General features: G+C 43.6%; 1 protein-coding gene across 2 annotated transcripts in view; it reads right to left on the reverse strand.

The window, feature by feature from the left end:
* Positions 1 to 24,335, reverse strand: part of vta1 (vesicle (multivesicular body) trafficking 1) — a 161,332-nt gene that overhangs the window by 101,670 nt on the left and 35,327 nt on the right. For both annotated transcript variants that reach the window (XM_079526012.1, XM_079526011.1), the window contains exon 2: positions 17,352 to 17,446. In XM_079526012.1, coding sequence (XP_079382138.1) covers positions 17,352 to 17,446 — 95 coding nt within the window. The remainder of the gene's footprint in view (positions 1 to 17,351; positions 17,447 to 24,335) is intronic.

Below are 24,335 nucleotides of genomic sequence, written 5' to 3' on the forward strand. Positions count from 1 at the left end.
AAAATGTGGTCCTCAAACCATGTGACTTCCATTGGAAATGCATTGGGGCGGCCATGACACTCACAACATTCATACAACAAGCATGCAGCAATGCTGCAAAGGTCTGAGTGAGGCCTTAGAACTACTTCGTTACAAGTGAAAGTACGGAATTGAAAATGTACTCGAGTACAAAAGTACATCAAAATGTACTTAACGTACTAAAAGTACTCATATTGCAGAATGTCTGTCTCATAGTTCAAAATGTGTACAGTCTATAAAATAGCCGATCCACAAGCTCACAATGCGTCGCGGCGCGACGCATTGTGAGCTTGTAGAATTAAAATCGCCAACGTAACCAGTGACTAAAGTATTCAAATGATTGCAGTGGTAGTAAAAGTACAAACGTTGGCTCTGGAGATGTAGTGGAGTGGAAGTAAAAAGTACTGGAAATTGGAAATACTCAAGTAAAGTACAAATACCTCAAAAAGTACAGTACAGCGGCTCGGCAACGACTGTGTTCTCTAGCTATAGCGTCGTCTCTGCGTCGGTGTCGTTGGTTATCTTTTGTTTTAGCTTTATAGTGTATTTAGCCTTTAACTTTCTGTTACGGCACTTTGTAAACCTTTGAGTTGTGAAATGTGCTATATAAATAAAGTGGTTTGGATTGGATTGTTGTCCCGTGGCGTTTTGACAATGTGTTTACCTTGTACCCACTTTGTCCACCTCGATTCTCATCCCCCCTGCTGTGGTGAAGCCAATTCTGACTGGTTAATGTTTTTATTTTTTCTTCATTTCACTGAGAACTACTTTATAAGCACTTCAACTAAGTGCGCTGCTGTTATCACCCCCCGGAGAATGCATTTAAACTCATTAACTTAAATCCTATACTAAAGGTGACAGGGAGTCCCCCAGGGCTATACACTAGGCCCGCTATTTAGTTTATTTTTCCCTCTAGAACAAATCCATTCGTCTAGGAAAACCAGGGGCGAAACTATAAACCCCTTACTAAGCTTGTAATGAAAACAGCACTTTTAACCCATTTAGGCCTGACCTCAAAATAAAATAAAAAAAATTCAATTTTCTGAAATAAATATTTTCACGATTTTTCAAAAATAGCAGCCCTACAAGCTCGTAGTGCGCCACTTGGTGGCGCGCTACGAGCTTATGGTCCACGTATGGTCCGTTAAAACGCTGTACTGCAGGTCAGCCCATACAAAAGTCCATTGAAATTCAACTGTAGTTACCCTACTTTTTTTATTATTATTTTTTTTTTCTCCATGATTTTGTAACCCATTTTCACCCCCGTGTCAATTATCTAATGTGATCCTGGGCTCTACACACCCTCCGCCAACCTGGGGAGAGCAACGGACTTGAACTCATGCTTCCTTCATGCATGAGTGTCCAAGTTGCTCCTTTACACCTGACAGGGGGGAGTTTCCCTGGTTGGACGTAGCGCGTGGAAGGAACACGTTATTCCAACCAGTTCCTTTCCCCTCCATCAGGCTGGCCAGGGGGAGGCAGTTTGTTTAGAGACCAGGATTACTGCATGTTTTTTGTGAGGGTACCTACCCTAGGGGACACGGGGAGAACATGCAAACTCCACACAGAAGGGCTCTTTCGCCAACCCCGCCTCGGGTATGGGCACTGATGACGCGGAGGAGGGAACAAGCCGCCAGCACCCACAGCCTACTTTTAATATAATACTAAAAATGTCCAAATGTATGAAGTGTCTTTGTCAACACATCTTGTTGTTTTCTCGATAGAGGATGTATTTCACATTTAATTTAGCACTTGAATGAGTTACCCATGATGTTAACGGAGCAGAGGGGAGACGGCAGACAGAGAACATGTCGCTTTTAAAGGGACGTCACTGCCTTTACGAGGCTACGAGCGCCGACTTTGAAGAGTGGAATTCTCAATAATAAATCCCGATCCCGACTGACTTCATTCATGTCTGTATTAGGGCATTAAGTCGACTAGTAAACTAGTCGACTAGTAAATCCACTAGTCGACCTTGTTGGTACTAGTTGACTAGTTGATAAGAAAAAAGAATTTGTAGGCCTGACGATCAGGTAGATTATAGTTATAGTCACCATGTACACCGTTTTTCAATGTACAAATATTTATTAAAAAAAAAAAAAAAAAAAAAAGTTTATTTTTTTAATTTATTTATTTTTTTACATAATAGGTCGTTAAACAACTAGTCGACTAGTCGACTAGTAAACTAGTCAACTAGTAAAAATGACTAGAAGTGAATCCCCTAGTCTGTATTGAACATTTGAGCAACAACTGTATTTGGCTGCGGACGCCCGTCTGAAAATTAGTGACCAGATTTGACTGAGGGGCTTCCATCGTGCAACCTCCAGCTTTTCACAGAGTGCCGCGCTACAAGCTTGTAGATCTGCTATTTTTCAATAGCTAAAGCATAACATAATGCTTTAACCCATTTTGGGGCGGGAACCCCTTTTGGTGTTTTAAGCATCATGTTATACTTTAGCTATTGAAAAATAGCAGTTCTGCTATTTTCTTTTTTTATCCTGAAAATGTGCAAATCTTTGAATATATATTCAGAGCGAACGTTTTTAACTCAAATCTTTGCTTCTGGGAGGGTCCCTGGAACAACATATTTTCAGATGGGGGGGGGGGGGGGGTCGGCGGCCAATTTCATAACATTTCTGGAGGTCCTTGACATGAAATAATTTGAGAACCACTGACTTAGAAACATGGGGTTTTCCAGAAAACTGTCAGGATTTAGAAGACGCGTGTAGAATCGAGCTCATGTCTAAATGGGTTAAAACACCAAAAGGGGTTCCCGAGGCAGAATGGGTTAGTTTAGTTTAGTTTCTTTTTAACCTTTCAAGTTTCAACATGTATAACAAATTACATAATACCAGGCCCGGTTCTTCCTACAGGCCGACGAAGCAACGGCTTCGAGCGCCATGGGGGAGGGGCGCCAAAAGAAAAAAAAAAACATTTTTTTGTTTTTACTCTGTCCCAACTCTGTCTGCACCGTGTCCCCCCAGTGCCCCCCCAGTGCCTCCCCAGTGCCCCCCCAGTGCCTCCCCAGTGTCTCCCCAGTGCCAGTGTCCTGCCAGTGCCTCCACAGAGCCTCCCCAGTGTCCCCACAGTGCCTCCCCAATGGACCCCCAGTGCCTCCACAGTGTCCCCACTGTCCCCCCAGTGCCTCCACAGTGTCTCCTCAATTTTTGGGACAGAGTAAAAAAAAAAAAAAAATCCTGCTTGGGGCGCCAGATTGCTCAGGACCGGCCCTGCATAATACAGACACTTGAGTGGCCCGTAAAGGTTATAGGCTGAAGCTAAAAGCGTATAATTGCCTACGCCGTTTGGGTCACAGAACCAAATAAAAAAAGAAATAATAATAATAAAGCTGACAAAAGTAAACTATGAAGTTTTAAAATGTATAAAAAAGTGCCAGTCATTTCTTTGGTGTATTTCAGTTACTTGTCATATCTAGCCTGTGCACTAACTCTCTCGTGGGGCTCAGGGCTGGTGCTGCAGTTCTCTGGCACAAACATCTAAGGAGCTGTGTATAGAGACCTGATGGTGCCTGCAGTGCCGTCTGTCTGGACCACTACACTACATCTGTCTACCTGTTTGATAGGCGCGCACGCACGCGCACACGTACACACACGCACTAGGGCATTAAGCAAATAGTCGACAAGTTTACTAGTTGACTAGTAAATCCACTAGTCGACCTTGTTGGTACTAGTTGACTAGTTGATAAGAAAAAAAAGTTAATTGTTTTTATTTGTATTTTTTTCCCCCGATTTTGTAGGCCTCAAGATCAGGTAGATTATAGTTATAGTCACCATGTACACAGTTGTTCAATGTACAAATATTTATTAAAAAAAAAAGAAAGTTTATTTTTTTAATTTATTTTATTTTTTACATAATAGGTAGTTAAACAACTAGTCGACTAGTCGACTAGTAAAATAGGCAAACTAGTCAACTAGTAAAAATGACTAGAAGTGAATGCCCTAACACACACACACACAATTATCGGCCTCTGTCCAAACGTTGTCTTGCTTCTTTCTGCATATCGTCTCGGTCAGGTGGAAACCTCATATGTCCAAAACTATTTTCCTTTTCTTTTTTTCCCCAGGATTCGAATGTAACCCATTTAGGCCTGACGTCAAAATTAAAAAAAATAATGTCTTCTAAATTCTGACAGTTTTCTGAAATACCTATGTTTCTATGTCAGAGGCAGTGATGTAAATAGGGTGCGTTTTGCGTCCCAAAACGCACTTTATAGTTTTGGGCCGCAACCTCCGCTCAACCTTTGCGTCCCGTGGACGCAGAGGTTGAGCGGAGGTACACAGTAATAATAATCCACATGAAGGAAAAAAATCACGGGGGAAAAAAATGCGGTAAAACAATAATCTACGGACACGATCATTTTGCATGCCCGCATCCGACCTCATCCTATGTTATAAAAAATAAAATCCACGTAGGAATCGTTCTTGTAGAACCACTAGTCTGTAACAACACTGTCAACACAGCGCGCTGTGCGCCGCCATGTTGGCTCTGACTGAGCGCACTCAGCGCAGCCTCTAGACTAGAGCTGTTTAGAGACAGAGAGTGACGACAATGGAGTGATCAGTGACACATGCAGCCCCACGAATAAGCAGTGAACGGAGATGTCGCAACTCTCTCAACTAAACGGTGCTGCCTCCGACAGAAATATTTAGGGGAACATGTTTTAGCGTGACAAGCAGACCCGATTCAATGGGAAACACACATTGTGTAACACACGCCGATATTTTGACTAAGTATAATAATTGCAACTGCAAACAACTTTTGGTTTAAGCTATATTAAATCCACTGTTGCCCACTATTAGTATTTCTTACTGAGTTGTGCTTGCTAATACTACTAGCCTACATTAAAAATATACTGTATAGGCCTATTTGATATGTTTATAATATATTTTTTTTTATAAAACAAAATAAAACATGTTTTATTATTATTATTTTTGAGTGGTGCAACCACTCCCTTACGGAGCTATGTGTGTGGGTGGGTGGCTGGGTGACTGGGTGTCTGGGTATGAGCACGAAAACAGCATGGTTGTTTTTCACCATCTGTGCGCAACATAATGCACACACAAACACACACGCACGTATTAACTGTATGCTTTCGGGGGTGCCAGTACATTACAGTACAGTAGAGGGGCCGCCACACGGTAACTCTGTCATTCTCAACCGTTTCGGACGCGACGCGGCACGCCCCCTGTGTTCCTGGGGGTCTGGAACATCCCCCCCCCCCCCCCCCCCCCCCGCCCCGCGAACCCCCACACGGAGTTGCACCACTCACTTCACACAGGTGTGATTTTTTTTGGGACTCATAAGAATTTTTTGGGACTCATTTGAATGACCACCTGTGCATCCCGGGACCCATTACATTGAAAACCTATTTACATCACTGCAGAGGTGCTCAATATTTCATGTCAAGGACCCCAAAAAATATATGTAATTGGCCGCCGCCGACCCCCATCAGAAAATATGTTGTTCCAGGGACAGACCCCCTCCCCCAGAAGCAAAGATTTGAGTTAAAAACGTTTGCTCTGACAGAATAATAATATTCAAAGATTCGAGGCACATTTTCACGATTTTTCAAAAATAGCAGACCTACAAGCTCGTAGCGCGGCACCGAGTGCCGCGCTAGAGCTTGTAGATCTGCTACATCTGGGGGAGAACTCAGGAGGATCCGACAGAACCTAAATCTCCTGGTTACGTCAATATCGTTCATGTGAAGCGGGTTGTAATGTCAGTGTTGTTTCCGTCGACTAAAACTAAGACGAAAATCTAAAATGTTCGTCGACTATACCTTTTTTCACTGACAAAAAACGAAATGGAAACTAAATGAAAACTAAGCTACGATGACTAAAACTAAGACTAAATATATTGACAATTTCGTCAACAAATAAAAACTAGACTAAAATGTTAGGAAGGGACTATAGTGGACAAGAGATCCAGTATAAGTCATTTTACACTTGGTTGCATGCTGAAAATAGCCGATACAAGTTCACAACGTTGTGAACTTGTAGATCGGCTATTTTCAGCAAGTGTAAAAAACAGTCATTACGACGGCATCAAGGCCCACCAAAATACATTGTAGTCGACTAAATGACCTGTAGATTTAGTCGACTAAAACCCTATGACATTCAGTCGACTAAAACATTCCGGGTGACTAAAATCACTAAAGTGAAAACTATTCAAGAGACTATATGACTGAAACTAAAATCAAAATCTGTTGCCAAAAAACAACACTGTCGTATGTGCTCATGTGTCGAAATGGTGGAAGTCGCTATAGTGAGCCTGTCACCACTCGCTTCCGCGTAACGCTATACAATCTGGCGTGGTCGGCAGGACGTGGAGCGTGATATCCTCGCGCGAGGGACATGAGGGACGCCGTGTGCGGCGGTCCGCGGTGTGAAGCCCGAGGACGCGCTTCAAAAGCTTGGGGGGGAGGGGGGGGGGGGGGGCCCTGCCAATCGGCAATCAGCCCTGTTGGCACGACGGGTTGCGCGTTGGTCTGGCGAGTGGGAGACCCGGGTTTCAATCCCCCCGCTTTCCGCGTAATGCTACAATCTGGCTATGCATGCCGGGCTGCCTGCCAGGCTTGCATAGCCTGCAATTGAAACCTGGGCGAGTCGCTCCACCACGCTATGAAAATGAATCTCGGACAAATCGCTAGGAGTACGATGATGCTAAGATCATCATAGCGATTTTTGATCATTGCAATGAATAACCTTGGACAGAGTATAGTTCACATGAACGATGCTGTTTAAGTGGCTGGGGGGTATTTGAGGGACAATGTGTATTGTATATGCACCGAATACAAATAAAAGAGAATTCATATGTTGAGAGCCAGTGAGTCTCGGTCTCTGCCTCCGCCACTTTGCGACTACAGGACTCGGCGATTATGCTACAGTTACCCTTAAAAAAAAAAAAAAAAACATGTGAACTCAATGTCATCCTAATGACTAAGATGTACGATGTACCTCATATTTAGACGTACGAGCGCAAATATCCAAAGCGTCCCTCCCAGCAGCAACAACAACCACCCCATAGCGTGAAGTGACCTGGCTCGGCCAATAGGATGACGGGAGGAGGGAGGGGGGGGTGGAGCCAGATTTGAATTATTTTTTGGAAACATCAGTCACAGCTGTGTACAAACACTGGAACTTGTCTATATCTCCTTTAACCCATTCTAGACGGGAGTCGGGAACCCCTTTTGGTGTTTTAACTAAGCATTATTTAGCCATTGAAAAATAGCAGATCTACAAGCTCATAGCGCACCACCGAGTGCCGTGCTACGAGCTTGTAGGTCTGCTATTTCTTTGAAAAATCGTGAAAATGTGCCTCGAATCTTTGAATATATATTCTTTCACAGCGAACGTTTTTAACTCAAATCTTTGCTTCTGGGGGGGAGGTCCCTGGAACAACATATTTTCAGATGGGGGTCGGTGGCCAAATACAGATAATCTTTGGGGTCCTTGACATGAAATATGGAGTACCACTGATACAAAAACACGAAGTATTTAGTTTTTGTGGGAAGGAAGACACAAACTTAAAATATGGAGATGAGAGCTTTTCTTCCCCGACAACAGCCATGGGTGGGTCTGCCTCTGGCTGACATGTCCTATTTGTGGAGTCCAGCGTCAGCCACTGGGGACAAGTGGTGATGGCCATGGTTCCTGTCCTGCTGCGCTCCTAAGCCCCAAAGGAGATCTCTGTCATGTCACAGTGTCCCTCTCTCTCCCTCTCTCCCCCTCCCTCCCCCTCCCCCTCTCCCTCTCCCCCTCTCCTCCCCCCCCCCATCTCCCTCTCTCTCCCTCTCTCCCCCTCCCTCTCTCCCCCTCCCTCCCTCCCTCCCTCTCTCCCTCCCTCCCTCTCTCTCCCTCCCTCCCTCTCTCTCTCCCCCTCCCTCTCCCCCTCTCCCTCCCTCCCTCCCTCCCTCCCCCTCCCCCCTCCCCCTCCCCCTCCCCCTCCCTCCCTCCCTCCCTCTCCATCTCTCCCTCTCTCCCTCCCCATCTCCCCCCTCGCCCTCCCTCTCCCTCCCTCCCTCCCTCTCCCTCTCTCCCCCTCCCCCTCTCTCCCTCTCTCCCATCCTGTCAAAGACGAATTTATAAAGAGGCCTTGACTATAGACACTGTACATACTCTCACCATCAGGGCTATTGATTTATTGTTGACTACTGTAAATATATATCGCTTATTAAATGATTGCCATCGTTCAATTATGCTCGCGAAGCTTATTGTCTGAAAGGCGGAGGGGTGTGTGTGTGTGTGTGTGTGTGTGTGTGTGTGTGTGTGTGTGTGTAAGTAGTTGTAAAGCTGCATGGGTTCTCATGCGGAGGGAGAATCCTCCATGGCCCCCCCGAGAAAGGCCATGGCCTTCTGCCTCACGGCAAAAACACACAATGTGCAAATGTCAAGGCTTTTAGAGGTGCAGGTAGTGTGTGCGCGCGCTGCGTTGCGTTGTGTTTTGTGCGTGCGTGCGTAAAAAGTGCATATCGATTGATGATTGTATTGCCAGGGACACGCATCAACATTTGAATATGCTTCATTTAGGTTAACCCATTTTGACCCGAGATCAGATTCTAAAAAAATAATGTCGTCTAAATCCTGACAGTTTTCTGAAAAAGCTATGTTTCTATGTCAGTCGTTCTTCGATTTTTCAAAAAATAGCAGACCTACAAGCTCGTAGCGCGCCACTCGGTGGCGCGCTATGAGCTTGTAGATCTGCTATTTTTCAATAGCTAAAGCATAACATAATGCTAACACCAAAAGGGGTTCCCGCCCAGAATGGGTTAATTACGTTTTTGTTGTGGACGGTGGACTAAATGCTGGACGTAGGTACTTCAGTTGTCTGTACGTCCTCCGGAAGCTGTCTTTCCGAGTGGTGCAACCACTCCTATAGACAGCTATAGAGCACCGAAGTCTGACGTCACTTTCCGTAGAGGGCGCCAGTACACAGGTTCATGTATTTGTTTTATTTGCATTGAGATCCCCATAGGGGGATTTTAGGTCGTTTCATATAAGAACTGTGTTTGAAAAATAAACCGACCACCCCGGCCTTTCTGTCAGGGGGGTTGGCTGTTAATGATGTCCATTAATATTTGATACAGCCAGTTTCTGGAGAAAATGGAATTAATGTGGCCGTAAAAGCCTTGAAACTACAATGAAAGCAATGTCGCTGCCCAGCTGTCAACAAATTGCCTTCCTGAGATTCCTCGTTGACGTAAACTCAGCTGGCGGTGACTCGAGTAACCAGTGAACCACGAAACATTAAATATAATTTTTATTTATTTTTTATTTTTAACTTAATTAACATCAGTCAGTTTCTGTTGTGCGACGGGCAGCTGCAGCCACCCCGCCTACCCGGAAATGTAGTCTCTGGGTTGTTTGACTCGTTTCTAGCGCTTATTGTGTTACTCCTTGGGTATATTTGTACATTTCCACCTAAAGTCGATGCTTCATATCCATACGAGTGAAAAGGCCGGGATGATCGGTTTATTTTTCAAACAACGCGATGCATTGTGAGCTTGTAGATCGGCTATTTTCAATAGATCTTTGTACACATGTTGAACTTCTGAAATGGGACATTCTGCACAATGAGTACTTTTAGTACTTTAAGTACATTTTGATGCTGATACTTTTGTACTTTTACTCAAATACATTTTCAATTCCGTGCTTTTACTTGTAACAAAGTAGTTGTAAATTGCAGTATTGGTACTTTTACTTAAGTAACACAACTCAATTTTCCACCACTGCTCGCGTACTAGCCAGGCAACTATTCCACAATCTACAGAATGCTATAGGGTCTGGAACTACAGAACACCGTCCCAAATCCAGAGTAGGAAGCTGGCATTTCCGTTCACGAAAATGTTTAAATATCTCTGCATCTAACGTTGTTTGTCCATATCCATTTTGGCTAAGCAGCAAGCTATGTATGCGTGGATGATTTCTATTTTTGTTAGGATAAATGTTGCGCGACTGCAAAGACAAAACGGAAGTGGGGGAGGAGGATCCAAACCCTATTGCTTACTCATGATCAGAGCTTCCGTTGCTCCAGACTGTATGACAGAAGCATTTGTATTGTACTCCTGATCAGAGCTTCCGTTGCTCCAGACTGTATGACAGAAGCATTTGTATTGTACTCATGATCAGAGCTTCCGTTGCTCCAGACTGTATGACAGAAGCATTTGTATTGTACTCCTGATCAGAGCTTCCGTTGCGCCAGACTGTATGACAGAAGCATTTGTATTGTACTCATGATCAGAGCTTCCGTTGCGCCAGACTGTATGACAGAAGCATTTATATTGTACTCATGATCAGAGCTTCCGTTGCTCCAGACTGTATGACAGAAGCATTTGTATTTTACTCATGATCAGAGCTTCCGTTGCTCCAGACTGTATGACAGAAGCATTTGTATTGTACTCATGATCAGAGCTTCCGTTGCTCCAGACTGTATGACAGAAGCATTTGTATTGTACTCATGATCAGAGCTTCCGTTGCTCCAGACTGTATGACAGAAGCATTTGTATTTTACTCATGATCAGAGCTTCCGTTGCTCCAGACTGTATGACAGAAGCATTTGTATTGTACTCATGATCAGAGCTTCCGTTGCTCCAGACTGTACGACAGAAGCATTTGTATTGTACTCATGATCAGAGCTTCCGTTGCTCCAGACTGTATGACAGAAGCATTTGTATTGTACTCATGATCAGAGCTTCCGTTGCTCCAGACTGTATGACAGAAGCATTTGTATTGTACTCATGATCAGAGCTCCCGTTGCTCCAGACTGTACGACAGAAGCATTTGTATTGTACGCATGATCAGAGCTTCCGTTGCTCCAGACTGTATGACAGAAGCATTTGTATTGTACTCATGATCAGAGCTTCCGTTGCTCCAGACTGTATGACAGAAGCATTTGTATTGTACTCATGATCAGAGCTTCCGTTGCTCCAGACTGTATGACAGAAGCATTTGTATTGTACTCATGATCAGAGCTTCCGTTGCTCCAGACTGTATGACAGAAGCATTTGTATTGTACTCATGATCAGAGCTTCCGTTGCTCCAGACTGTATGACAGAAGCATTTGTATTGTACTCATGATCAGAGCTTCCGTTGCTCCAGACTGTATGACAGAAGCATTTGTATTGTACTCATGATCAGAGCTTCCGTTGCTCCAGACTGTATGACAGAAGCATTTGTATTGTACTCATGATCAGAGCTTCCGTTGCTCCAGACTGTATGACAGAAGCATTTGTATTGTACTCATGATCAGAGCTTCCGTTGCTCCAGACTGTATGACAGAAGCATTTGTATTGTACTCATGATCAGAGCTTCCGTTGCTCCAGACTGTATGACAGAAGCATTTGTATTGTACTCATGATCAGAGCTTCCGTTGCTCCAGACTGTATGACAGAAGCATTTGTATTGTACTCATGATCAGAGCTTCCGTTGCTCCAGACTGTATGACAGAAGCATTTGTATTGTACGCATGATCAGAGCTTCCGTTGCTCCAGACTGTATGACAGAAGCATTTGTATTGTACTCATGATCAGAGCTTCCGTTGCTCCAGACTGTATGACAGAAGCATTTGTATTGTACTCATGATCAGAGCTTCCGTTGCTCCAGACTGTATGACAGAAGCATTTGTATTGTACTCATGATCAGAGCTTCCGTTGCTCCAGACTGTATGACAGAAGCATTTGTATTGTACTCATGATCAGAGCTTCCGTTGCTCCAGACTGTATGACAGAAGCATTTGTATTGTACTCATGATCAGAGCTTCCGTTGCTCCAGACTGTATGACAGAAGCATTTGTATTGTACTCATGATCAGAGCTTCCGTTGCTCCAGACTGTATGACAGAAGCATTTGTATTGTACTCATGATCAGAGCTTCCGTTGCTCCAGACTGTATGACAGAAGCATTTGTATTGTACTCATGATCAGAGCTTCCGTTGCTCCAGACTGTATGACAGAAGCATTTGTATTGTACTCATGATCAGAGCTTCCGTTGCTCCAGACTGTATGACAGAAGCATTTGTATTGTACTCATGATCAGAGCTTCCGTTGCTCCAGACTGTATGACAGAAGCATTTGTATTGTACTCATGATCAGAGCTTCCGTTGCTCCAGACTGTATGACAGAAGCGTATATATTTTACTCGTCACAGAGCTTCCGTTGCTCCAGACTGTATGACAGAAGCATTTGTATTGTACTCATGATCAGAGCTTCCGTTGCTCCAGACTGTATGACAGAAGCGTATATATTTTACTCGTCACAGAGCTTCCGTTGCTCCAGACTGTATGACAGAAGCATTTGTATTGTACTCATGATCAGAGCTTCCGTTGCTCCAGACTGTATGACAGAAGCATTTGTATTGTACTCATGATCAGAGCTTCCGTTGCTCCAGACTGTATGACAGAAGCATTTGTATTGTACGCATGATCAGAGCTTCCGTTGCTCCAGACTGTATGACAGAAGCATTTGTATTGTACTCATGATCAGAGCTTCCGTTGCTCCAGACTGTATGACAGAAGCATTTGTATTGTACTCATGATCAGAGCTTCCGTTGCTCCAGACTGTATGACAGAAGCATTTGTATTGTACTCATGATCAGAGCTTCCGTTGCTCCAGACTGTATGACAGAAGCATTTGTATTGTACTCATGATCAGAGCTTCCGTTGCTCCAGACTGTATGACAGAAGCATTTGTATTGTACTCATGATCAGAGCTTCCGTTGCTCCAGACTGTATGACAGAAGCATTTGTATTGTACTCATGATCAGAGCTTCCGTTGCTCCAGACTGTATGACAGAAGCATTTGTATTGTACTCATGATCAGAGCTTCCGTTGCTCCAGACTGTATGACAGAAGCATTTGTATTGTACTCATGATCAGAGCTTCCGTTGCTCCAGACTGTATGACAGAAGCATTTGTATTGTACTCATGATCAGAGCTTCCGTTGCTCCAGACTGTATGACAGAAGCATTTGTATTGTACTCATGATCAGAGCTTCCGTTGCTCCAGACTGTATGACAGAAGCATTTGTATTGTACTCATGATCAGAGCTTCCGTTGCTCCAGACTGTATGACAGAAGCATTTGTATTGTACTCATGATCAGAGCTTCCGTTGCTCCAGACTGTATGACAGAAGCATTTGTATTGTACTCATGATCAGAGCTTCCGTTGCTCCAGACTGTATGACAGAAGCATTTGTATTGTACTCATGATCAGAGCTTCCGTTGCTCCAGACTGTATGACAGAAGCATTTGTATTGTACTCATGATCAGAGCTTCCGTTGCTCCAGACTGTATGACAGAAGCATTTGTATTGTACGCATGATCAGAGCTTCCGTTGCTCCAGACTGTATGACAGAAGCATTTGTATTGTACTCATGATCAGAGCTTCCGTTGCTCCAGACTGTATGACAGAAGCATTTGTATTGTACTCATGATCAGAGCTTCCGTTGCTCCAGACTGTATGACAGAAGCATTTGTATTGTACTCATGATCAGAGCTTCCGTTGCTCCAGACTGTATGACAGAAGCATTTGTATTGTACTCATGATCAGAGCTTCCGTTGCTCCAGACTGTATGACAGAAGCATTTGTATTGTACTCATGATCAGAGCTTCCGTTGCTCCAGACTGTATGACAGAAGCATTTGTATTGTACTCATGATCAGAGCTTCCGTTGCTCCAGACTGTATGACAGAAGCATTTGTATTGTACTCATGATCAGAGCTTCCGTTGCTCCAGACTGTATGACAGAAGCATTTGTATTGTACTCATGATCAGAGCTTCCGTTGCTCCAGACTGTATGACAGAAGCATTTGTATTGTACTCATGATCAGAGCTTCCGTTGCTCCAGACTGTATGACAGAAGCATTTGTATTGTACTCATGATCAGAGCTTCCGTTGCTCCAGACTGTATGACAGAAGCGTATATATTTTACTCGTCACAGAGCTTCCGTTGCTCCAGACTGTATGACAGAAGCATTTGTATTGTACTCATGATCAGAGCTTCCGTTGCTCCAGACTGTATGACAGAAGCGTATATATTTTACTCGTCACAGAGCTTCCGTTGCTCCAGACTGTATGACAGAAGCATTTGTATTGTACTCATGATCAGAGCTTCCGTTGCTCCAGACTGTATGACAGAAGCATTTGTATTGTACTCATGATCAGAGCTTCCGTTGCTCCAGACTGTATGACAGAAGCATTTGTATTGTACGCATGATCAGAGCTTCCGTTGCTCCAGACTGTATGACAGAAGCATTTGTATTGTACTCATGATCAGAGCTTCCGTTGCTCCAGACTGTATGACAGAAGCATTTGTATTGTACTCATGATCAGAGCTTCCGTTGCTCCAGACTGTATGACAGAAGCATTTGTATTGTACTCATGATCAGAGCTTCCGTTGCTCCAGACTGTATGACAGAAGCATTTGTATTGTACTCATGATCAGAGCTTCCGTTGCTCCAGACTGTATGACAGAAGCATTTGTATTGTACTCATGATCAGAGCTTCCGTTGCTCCAGACTGTATGACAGAAGCATTTGTATTGTACTCATGATCAGAGCTTCCGTTGCTCCAGACTGTATGACAGAAGCATTTGTATTGTACTCATGATCAGAGCTTCCGTTGCTCCAGACTGTATGACAGAAGCATTTGTATTGTACTCATGATCAGAGCTTCCGTTGCTCCAGACTGTATGACAGAAGCATTTGTATTGTACTCATGATAAGAGCTTCCGTTGCTCCAGACTGTACGACAGAAGCATTTGTATTGTACTCTTGATCATAGCTTCCGTTGCTCCAGACTGTACGACAGAAGCATTTGTATTGTACTCATGATCAGAGCTTCCGTTGCTCCAGACTGTATGACAGAAGCATTTGTATTGTACTCCTGATCAGAGCTTCCGTTGCTCCAGACTGTATGACAGAAGCATTTGTATTGTACTCATGATCAGAGCTTCCGTTGCTCCAGACTGTATGACAGAAGCATTTGTATTGTACTCATGATCAGAGCTTCCGTTGCTCCAGACTGTATGACAGAAGCATTTGTATTGTACTCATGATCAGAGCTTCCATTGCTCCAGACTGTATGACAGAAGCGTTTATATTTTACTCGTCACAGAGCTTCCGTTGCTCCAGACTGTATGACAGAAGCATTTGTATTGTACTCATGATCAGAGCTTCCGTTGCTCCAGACTGTATGACAGAAGCATTTGTATTGTACTCATGATCAGAGCTTCCATTGCTCCAGACTGTATGACAGAAGCGTTTATATTTTACTCGTCACAGAGCTTCCGTTGCTCCAGACTGTATGACAGAAGCATTTGTATTGTACTCATGATCAGAGCTTCCGTTGCTCCAGACTGTATGACAGAAGCATTTGTATTGTACTCATGATCAGAGCTTCCGTTGCTCCAGACTGTATGACAGAAGCATTTGTATTGTACTCATGATCAGAGCTTCCGTTGCTCCAGACTGTATGACAGAAGCATTTGTATTGTACTCATGATCAGAGCTTCCGTTGCTCCAGACTGTATGACAGAAGCATTTGTATTGTACTCATGATCAGAGCTTCCGTTGCTCCAGACTGTATGACAGAAGCATTTGTATTGTACTCATGATCAGAGCTTCCGTTGCTCCAGACTGTATGACAGAAGCGTATATATATTTTACTCGTCACAGAGCTTCCGTTGCTCCAGACTGTATGACAGAAGCGTATATATATTTTACTCGTCACAGAGCTTCCGTTGCTCCAGACTGTATGACAGAAGCATTCTGAACATTGCGAGAGGCAACGTTAATGATAATTATAACTATAAGCACACAATGGTGCATATGCTTGTGGGTTTGCTTGTAGATGCCTGATGTCATTTTGTCTTTTTGGTTTGTGAGATGTGATGAAAAATAAGACGAATTTGTGAAAGTGGATATTTTGTACCCGTCATCATGACCAATCAATTGCCTGATTCCCACTTAAAGTTACTGTCATTTCCATTCCCCGTCATGCTTTCAATGACACGATAAGACAGGGGATAACTATTTTTTCCCTACCAAATGGAAGATATGAAAGAAAAGGAAAATAACCTAGTCTGCCTATATCCATGTTATAATTTGTTTCTTCCATCACAAGCTGTCGTCCTGTCGGGGGCGTTGGGAACACGATGTGCACTTGTGCAGTCAAAGGGAATAAAATTGATGGGGAAGATGGAAAGTAAAAATTATTTGGGCGGGAACCCCTTTTGGTGTTTTAAAGGAGCATTCAGTGATTTGGGTGATTTGGAAAACCACCCGGTCCGCCCCGGTAACAAAATGTGCACATGCACGCTCTACAGTGGGCATGGCTGAGGGAAGTAGGGGTGCTGGGGGGGCTGGAGCACCCTCTCCGCCCAGGCACAGCCCCCCCTCAGACAGGAGGGGGAAAATAATAATTGTAATCAAAACAGATTTCTGTTAATGGACTAATAAATATGCTGTATCACAGTATCGGCGCCTTATCCTGGTTAATTGCCTGTGTCAGTTTGCTCATGCGTGGAGAGGCCACTTTAAAAGCCACTTTTCTGCGTGAAAATGCGCGTGCACGAGGCGCGTGCACACGCATTTTGCGGCGCGTGCTAACGCGCGCGCACCCCCTACTAAGCGTTCAGCACCTCCTACTGTAAACATCTTCCCGCGGCCATGACAGTGGGGGGAAGTGCAACAGGCCAACAGCATGTGCACCAAGGCCCGCCCCCACTCGATCATGATTGGAGGAAGGCCCCTCTCATCCTGATTGGATGAAGGCTTTGCCACCCGCCACCAAAACTGAAACTAGGGTTTTTTGACCCCAGGGGCTCACTGGGGACAGGGAGGAACTCCTTATATGGTCAGCACACTCTATAGTAGGGAGGATTATCCAGAAAAAAAGAAAAAATAAGTGATATTTGAATTAAGTAAAATCACTGAATATACCTTTAAACATTATGTTATGCTTTAGCTATTGAAAAATAGCAGATCTACAAGCTCATAGCGCGCCACCGAGTGGCGCGCTACGAGCTTGTAGGTCTGCTATTTTTGAAAAATCATGAACATGTGGTGCAAAGCTTTGAATATATACTCTTTCAGAGCGAACGTTTTTAACTCAAATCTTTGCTTCTGGGGGGGAGGTCCCTGAAACAACATATTTTCAGATGAGGGGGTCAGTGGCCAATTTCATATATTTTTGGGGGTCCTTGACATGAAATATTGAGATATAAAAACATGAGGTTTTTTAGAAAAAAAATACATTTTAAAAGACTTTTTTTTTTAAATGTCGACGTCAGGCCTAAATGATTTAACTGCGAACTCACCGACTCAAGCTGGTCCATGAGTTTGACCAGGAACTTCCTGCACTCTGGTGATTTACTGTCCAGCTTCATTCCCGTCTGCATCGCATACAGCCGACCTGCGGGAGGAGGAGAGGAGAGAACACATTCATTATTCCCATTTGTTTTGTTTTTTTTGTTTTAGCATTATGTTGTGCTTTAGCTGTTGAAAAACAGCAGTTCTAAAACGGTTAGTCCCAATACTTGATTCTGATTGGCTGGTTACCGTCACGTGACCGATAATCCACACCTTCAAATCACTTTGTATCATCCTGCAGCCTTGTAGCTGTATACTGGGGAAGGGGAGCACTTGATTGCCTTACACCACGCTGGCCTTGCGGGCGTGTAAGCACCGCCCGCACTCATATGACTGTGAATGTGTGGCTCCAGGCAGCCCCGTAAAGACATCAAGCGCTGTTCTCCCGTCACATAGCCTACTTGCCGAGCAAAACAAGGAAGTGTGTGGCTCGCTCTGGTGGCGCAAAGCGTTAGCCTGGCTAAAAAGCCAGACCGAATCAGCCGTTGGCAAAAGAAAATTGCCTGCCGGCGGATTACGGTCTGGAGAGGCTCAATTGTACGCCCATTTCCTACACCAGAGAACTGGTCTTTGCTAGCCAGGCTAGCAAAGCGTAGCTACTTTTGTGAATTTCAGTTTTATGAGGTTAATATTCCTATACGTTTGTAACCGTTTTAGAAAAGCAATAAGCCACGCGAGGTCCCAGCTTACCGGGTATTTTACAATGGCTGGGAGGGTAGAAGACCCTCCGCTGCACGCCGGGTCTACCTACGCCTCCCAGCCATTGTAAAATACCTGGTAACCTGAGACCTCTCGTGGCTTATTGCTTAAATCTACAAGCCCATAGGGCGGCACCGAGTGCCGCGCTATGAACGTGTAGGTCTGCTATTTTTGAAAAATCGTGAAAACGTGGCGCAAATCTTTGTATATATATTCTTTTAGAGCGAACGTTTTTAACTCAAATCTTTGTATATATATTCTTTTAGAGCGAACGTTTTTAACTATAATCTTTGTATATATATTATTTTAGAGCAAACGTTTTTAACTCAAATCTTTGTATATATATTCTTTTAGAGCGAACGTTTTTAACTCAAATCTTTGCTTCCGAGGGGTTCCTGGAACAACATATTTTTTCAGATGGGGGTCGGTGGCCTATTACATATAATTTATGTCATAGGGAATCCAACCGACGACTCCATAGGGCGTGTGTAGACGTCCTAGCGCATCCTCAATGATACCAGGCGAGAGAAGAATATTCGGAATTTTAGTAAAAGCGGCCATTTCTTTCCGCCACCCCAGAGCTCTTATTTTGAAGGAATCCCGGGAATGATTGTGTTGATGATTTATTACTTGCCGGTCGTGCCCATTTCATATCGTTTTGAGCCAAAATGTCAATAAAGACAGTGTTGCGTGTACGCAGGGGATTTTGGCCGTTTTGACCTTAGAGTATATATGAATAGAGACGTCACCCGAGTTCTCCTCCCATCCACTTGCGTTAAGTTGCTCTAAAGCGCATGAGGCCGATTTCACTCCTCCTTCCGGGTAGGAACAGAGTGCATTCTGGGATGGATTGGGCCCAAACACATGAACGCGCTGCCGTTGACTATCATTGCACGCGTTCACGTGCGTTCACGTATGAAACAGCGTTCACGTGTCATCGTGAACGTGCACAATGATAGTCAACGGACCAGCGCGTTCATGTGTTTGAGGCCCACGCTGCAATACCAAATTCGGCCACTATGTCCATTTCGCCTCAGGGTTTCCTCCGGGTGCCGTCTCTATTCATATATACTCTAAGGCAGGGGTTCTCAACGTTTTTGGCCGGGGACCCCGGAAATGCTTTGGCAATGTCTCGGGACCCCCGCCCCGCCCCCTCCCGACCCCCAATATAAATTGACTGCTACAATAACCTTAAACCATTTTGGGCGGGAACCCCTTTTGGTGTTTTAAGCATTATGTTATAATTTAGCTATTGAAAAATAGCAGATCTACAAGCTCACCGAGTGACGCGCTACGAGCTTGTAGGTCTGCTATTTTTGAAAAAAAAAAAATATATATATATATATATATTTTTTTGAAAATAATTTGGGGACCCCCTAAAATAATTTGGCGACCCCCCGAGGGGTCGCGACCCACGGGTTGAGAACCCCTGCTCTAAGGTGTTGACATGCTAAAAAAAGTGCAGTAAACCCCTGGCGTACTGCACTTTTCGGGCCACACCATGGAAGAAGTGGATGTGGCAGTCCATTCATTTCAATGAAGCTTGCTCACCCAGCACATAATACCCCAAGCAGACACCAGCCTTCTGGTGTGTCTGGCTTATATAAAACAGCATGACCTGAGTAACAAAAACAAAAGTTGTTCAAAGAAGTATTGCTTAAACTCCCAGATGGTATGGTCTGCAGTTCTTGCAAAGAGAAGAAATCCAAGGCACTACTCCGTCTTTGATATATATATATATATATATATATATATATATATATTAAGGATTTATTTTTTTGAGCAAGGAAAGAAGACGACCAGACACGATTCCATCGTCAAATCAGTGGGCGAAACCATATCTATAATGAATTGTTTATGTAGCGTCAGCATATGTAAACTAATCATCATTATCATCATACTATAATTCAGTCATTGGCCCGGTTTCCCAAAGGACACCTCTTACACCATGGTGTAAGAGGTGGTGTTGCACATGCTCAGTTGCTCCTCTAGGCCGCACACAGAAGCCTGTGAACATAGACATTCCGTGCATAGATGTGCCACGCAATGGTAGGCCTCAGGCCTGGCATGGTATAGTCCTCAGGCCTGAGGCCTGGTATATGGTAGGCCTCAGGTCTACCATTCTGAAATTTAATTTAATAATATTTGGACTGCTGGACAGCTGACAGTAGGCTCTCTTTACGCTTAAACAAATAAATAATAAATATATATATATATATATATATATGTGTATATATATATATATAGATACACACACACACACACACACACACAGGCATTGACCATAATAATATGGAGGTCTTAACGAAGCCCTTTTTTCCAATAACAAATTATAAATTAATAATGAATGTATTAGTGAATTAAAAATGCGAAAACGTGATCAGGGTGCAGTACCCCCCGCGGCCACAAGGGGGAGGGGGCAATATCTCACAACGGGTAAGGGCTAGTATATGATAATTTTTAACCCTTCCACACAAGTAACATTTTCATATTCATCACACATTGTTATTTTCACCTGTACTGTATGTATACTGCACAGTATATTTTAAAGAAATAGTTATCACCATGAAACTTTTGATTACTTGCATGAGGACAATGATATATAATTGTACTGCAAGCTTTCTGAAAAGTCTACATTTAAATACGCAAATTAGGCATTATATAGGAACATATTCCCGAAATTGTATTAACTTTGCCAGAATCAAAATTGGATAAAATTGGATAAAACCAGAGTCAACCTTCTTATTTCATTTTGTTTACATGTTTATAGTCAAAAGGTTTTAAGCAGTCATAGAATATGTAGTCATAGAATGTGACCCCCAGAAGCAAAGATTTGAGTAAAAACGTTCACTCTGAATCTGTCTGAAATAATATATTCAAAGATTTGTGTCACATTTTCACATTCTTTTAAAAAATAGCAGATATATAATATGCTATTTTTCAATAGCTAAACATTAACTAAATGCTTAACCCATTCTGGGCGGGAACCCCTTTTGGTGTTTTAAGCATTGTGTTATACTTTAGCTATTGAATAATAGCAGATCTACAAGCTCATAGCGTGTCACCGAGTGCCGCGCTACAAGCTTGTATAGGTCTGCTATTTTTGAAAAATCGTGGGAATGTAGTGCAAATCTTTGAATATATTATTTCAGAGTGAACGATTTTAACTCAAATCTTGGCTTCTGGGGAGGGGTCGCTGGAACAACATATTTTCAGATGGGGGCCGGCGGCCAATTACATATAATCTCGGGGGTCCTTGACATGAAATAGTTTGAGAACCACTGACATAGAAACAAAGTTTTTTCAAGAAAACTGTCAGAATTTAGAAGACTTTTTCTTCTTTTTGAGTGGTGTAAACCACTCCTACGACTGGCTTTGTTAGTTTACGTGTCTGTCTGTCTGTCTGTCTGTTCGTACCAAAAAATGAGCATGGTTGCTACGGTCACCCAGTTCACCCGGGTGTGATTTCATTACGTCAGACATTACGTCAGACCACAGCTGATCAGGCTATATAATACCTTACACCACTCAGTTCACACGGGTGTGATTTTTTTTTTAAGAATCGACCTCAGGTCTAAATGGGTTAAAACCAAGGGGCCAGTGAGGCGCTCCAACGTTGAAGCACTGGGCCCTAGTGGTAAGAGGAAGGACTGCAGGCGGACCCGTGCTTTAACACGTAGGACCATCACTCCCTACGTCACCCATACGTCACCCCCGGACCTCAAATTTGAGGTCCGGAGGAGGTACTTCCGGCAGTCTTCCGGGTGCTTCAAAACGCCACTGAGCAACTTCATCGAAATGAATAGCTTGGGGGCGGGGCTAGTGCTCCAGTTCGGTCTCTATCCTTTATATACTCTTAAAACACCCAAAAGGGGTCCCCGTCCTGAATGGGGTCAACGGCAAAACGAATGCCTTTCCTTTGCAAACCGGTAAACGAATGTTTGCCATTAGAGAGAGAGTGAAGGAAGGAAGGCAAGGCAGCCCCAAGAACATGATTACATTATCCCATTTTGGGCGGGAACCCCTTTTGGTGTTAGCATTATGTTATGCTTTAGCTATTGAAAAATGGTGCAGACAGAAATCACACATTAACCCATTTAGACCCGAGGACGATTCTACAAATGCCTTTTAAACTCTGACAGTTTTCTGAAAAACCCCCATGTTTCTATGTCAGTGGTTCTCAAGCGTTTTCATGTCAAGTACCCTCAAAAATATATGGAATTGGCCGCCGACCCCCCCCCCCCCCCCCATCTGAAAATATGTTGTTCCAGGGATTTGAGTTAAAAAACGTTTGCTCTGTAAGAATATATATTCAAAGATTTGCACCACATTTTCATGATTTAAAAAAAAAAAAGACCTACAAGCTCGTAGCGCGGCACTCGGTGGCGCGCTATGAGCTTGTAGATCTGCTATTTTTCAATAGCTAAAGCATAACGTAATGCTTAAAACACCAAAAAAGGGGTTCCCCGCCCAGAACGGGTTAATTGACATGAATGGATTCAGGATGCAGACAGCGCTACGCTACACAACAGTTAATGCTGTAGCAGGCTGTACAAAAACATGCGTGGAGGCTAGACCGCGGTGCCGCGCGTGGGCGTCAGAGTGCACGGCATCATGGGGGGGGGGGGAGAAACCAACTCAATTAAGGCCTGACGTCGAAATTAAAAAAAAAAAAAATGTCTTCGAAATCCTGACAGTTTTCTGAAATACCCGTTTCTGTATCAGTGGTGCTTTCTCGGCCCCACCTCTCTCCCTGTGTTTTAGGATCCAAGATGGCCGGAGCACCAGGAGGGGGTGGGGCAGAGGTGAGCAGGGCGGGGGTCGACATATGCCCTTAATGGGCTGCATTCAAGACACTTGCCTTGTGTCTGACACCTGACTTGTGTCTGAACACAGATTTGATGGATGTGTTCTGCCCCCCCCCCTCCCTCCCTACATTTAATATACATTTCAGATGGTCGACATTTCTCGTTTAAAAAAGAAAAATCATGTTTTAGTGGTCTCGTAAAATATTCTAATATTTTGAGATAGGATCTTTTTGAATTTTCATGAGCTGTACGCCATAATCATCAAGATTAAAACAAAAAAAAGGTTTTAAATAAAACTTAACATTATGCAGAATTAATTGAGAATATATGAAAGTTTCACTTTTTGAATTACTGGTATATTAGGGGAAATATTCCCCTAATATACTAATAATATTCTAATTCATTGAGATGGAGCTGTATATACTGTATATAGTTGTTTTTTTGCACAAACGGTTTAGTGTCAAAATGCTGCTCAAAGAAGAAGAAGTTTAATGCTTGTGCCAACACAAACATTAAACGCCATTAACAATAAAGAGACAATATGACGTAAACGACACATTATGGCGTGAATGTTCCCTTCATTGTCAATGCGTTTACTAAACAAACCTTGAAATAAAGACAAACATTAGCCCTATGTATAGGAGGCGCTAGCGCACCTCATCAATATGTGGTGCGGAAACAGCCCCTAGAAGGCAAGCTTCAGAGAAGTTTTAAATAAATAGTTTAAAATGTATATTAATCACTCCCGGGCTCTGTTCCTCGACCCCGGCCCGCTCTATAGTTTCACACACACGCACGCACGCAAACACACACACACACACACACACACACACACACGTGCGCGTGCACAGGGAAGGAAACCGATGAATGTGTTGTCTCGGCGTCCCACTTTACACACAATAAAAAATACGCCTCAAATACAGACTAAATATTGATTCTGTGATAAATATCCATTCTATACACCCCCCCTATAGCCACCGTAATGCCTGATTTATAATTGGCCGCACACAATGAAGTTTTGTTTTTGCCGTCGTGTTTCGTTTGTTGTCCGAGACAAAAGGACCACAATGGAAATCAAATGATAAGTCAAGGGTTCCCACACATTTTCAACAATTCATTCAAAAACAATATTCCAGAACTTTCTTCAAAGTATTTCACCCCATTCCCAGGCCTACAGCAATCATATATTAGCCTCGGAAACCCAGACGTTTTTATTTCCAGGGAGAAAAAAAAAGTCTGGGTCCGAGTCCACTTCAATTCGGCATAGAGTAGCGCAAACATCACTCACTCTCTGCTGATTTCTGATCGTCTGCACCTTTGTTAAATTGACGCACACACGCACACCCGTACACACACACACTCCTCTCTCTCTCGCTCTAAGTAATTAGTCTCATGTCCAGCAGCTGCGCAGTTTCTGCCGGCGGA

Source organism: Electrona antarctica, assembly GCF_951216825.1.
Source record: "Electrona antarctica genome assembly, chromosome: 17".
Taxonomy (NCBI): Eukaryota; Metazoa; Chordata; class Actinopteri; order Myctophiformes; family Myctophidae; genus Electrona; species Electrona antarctica.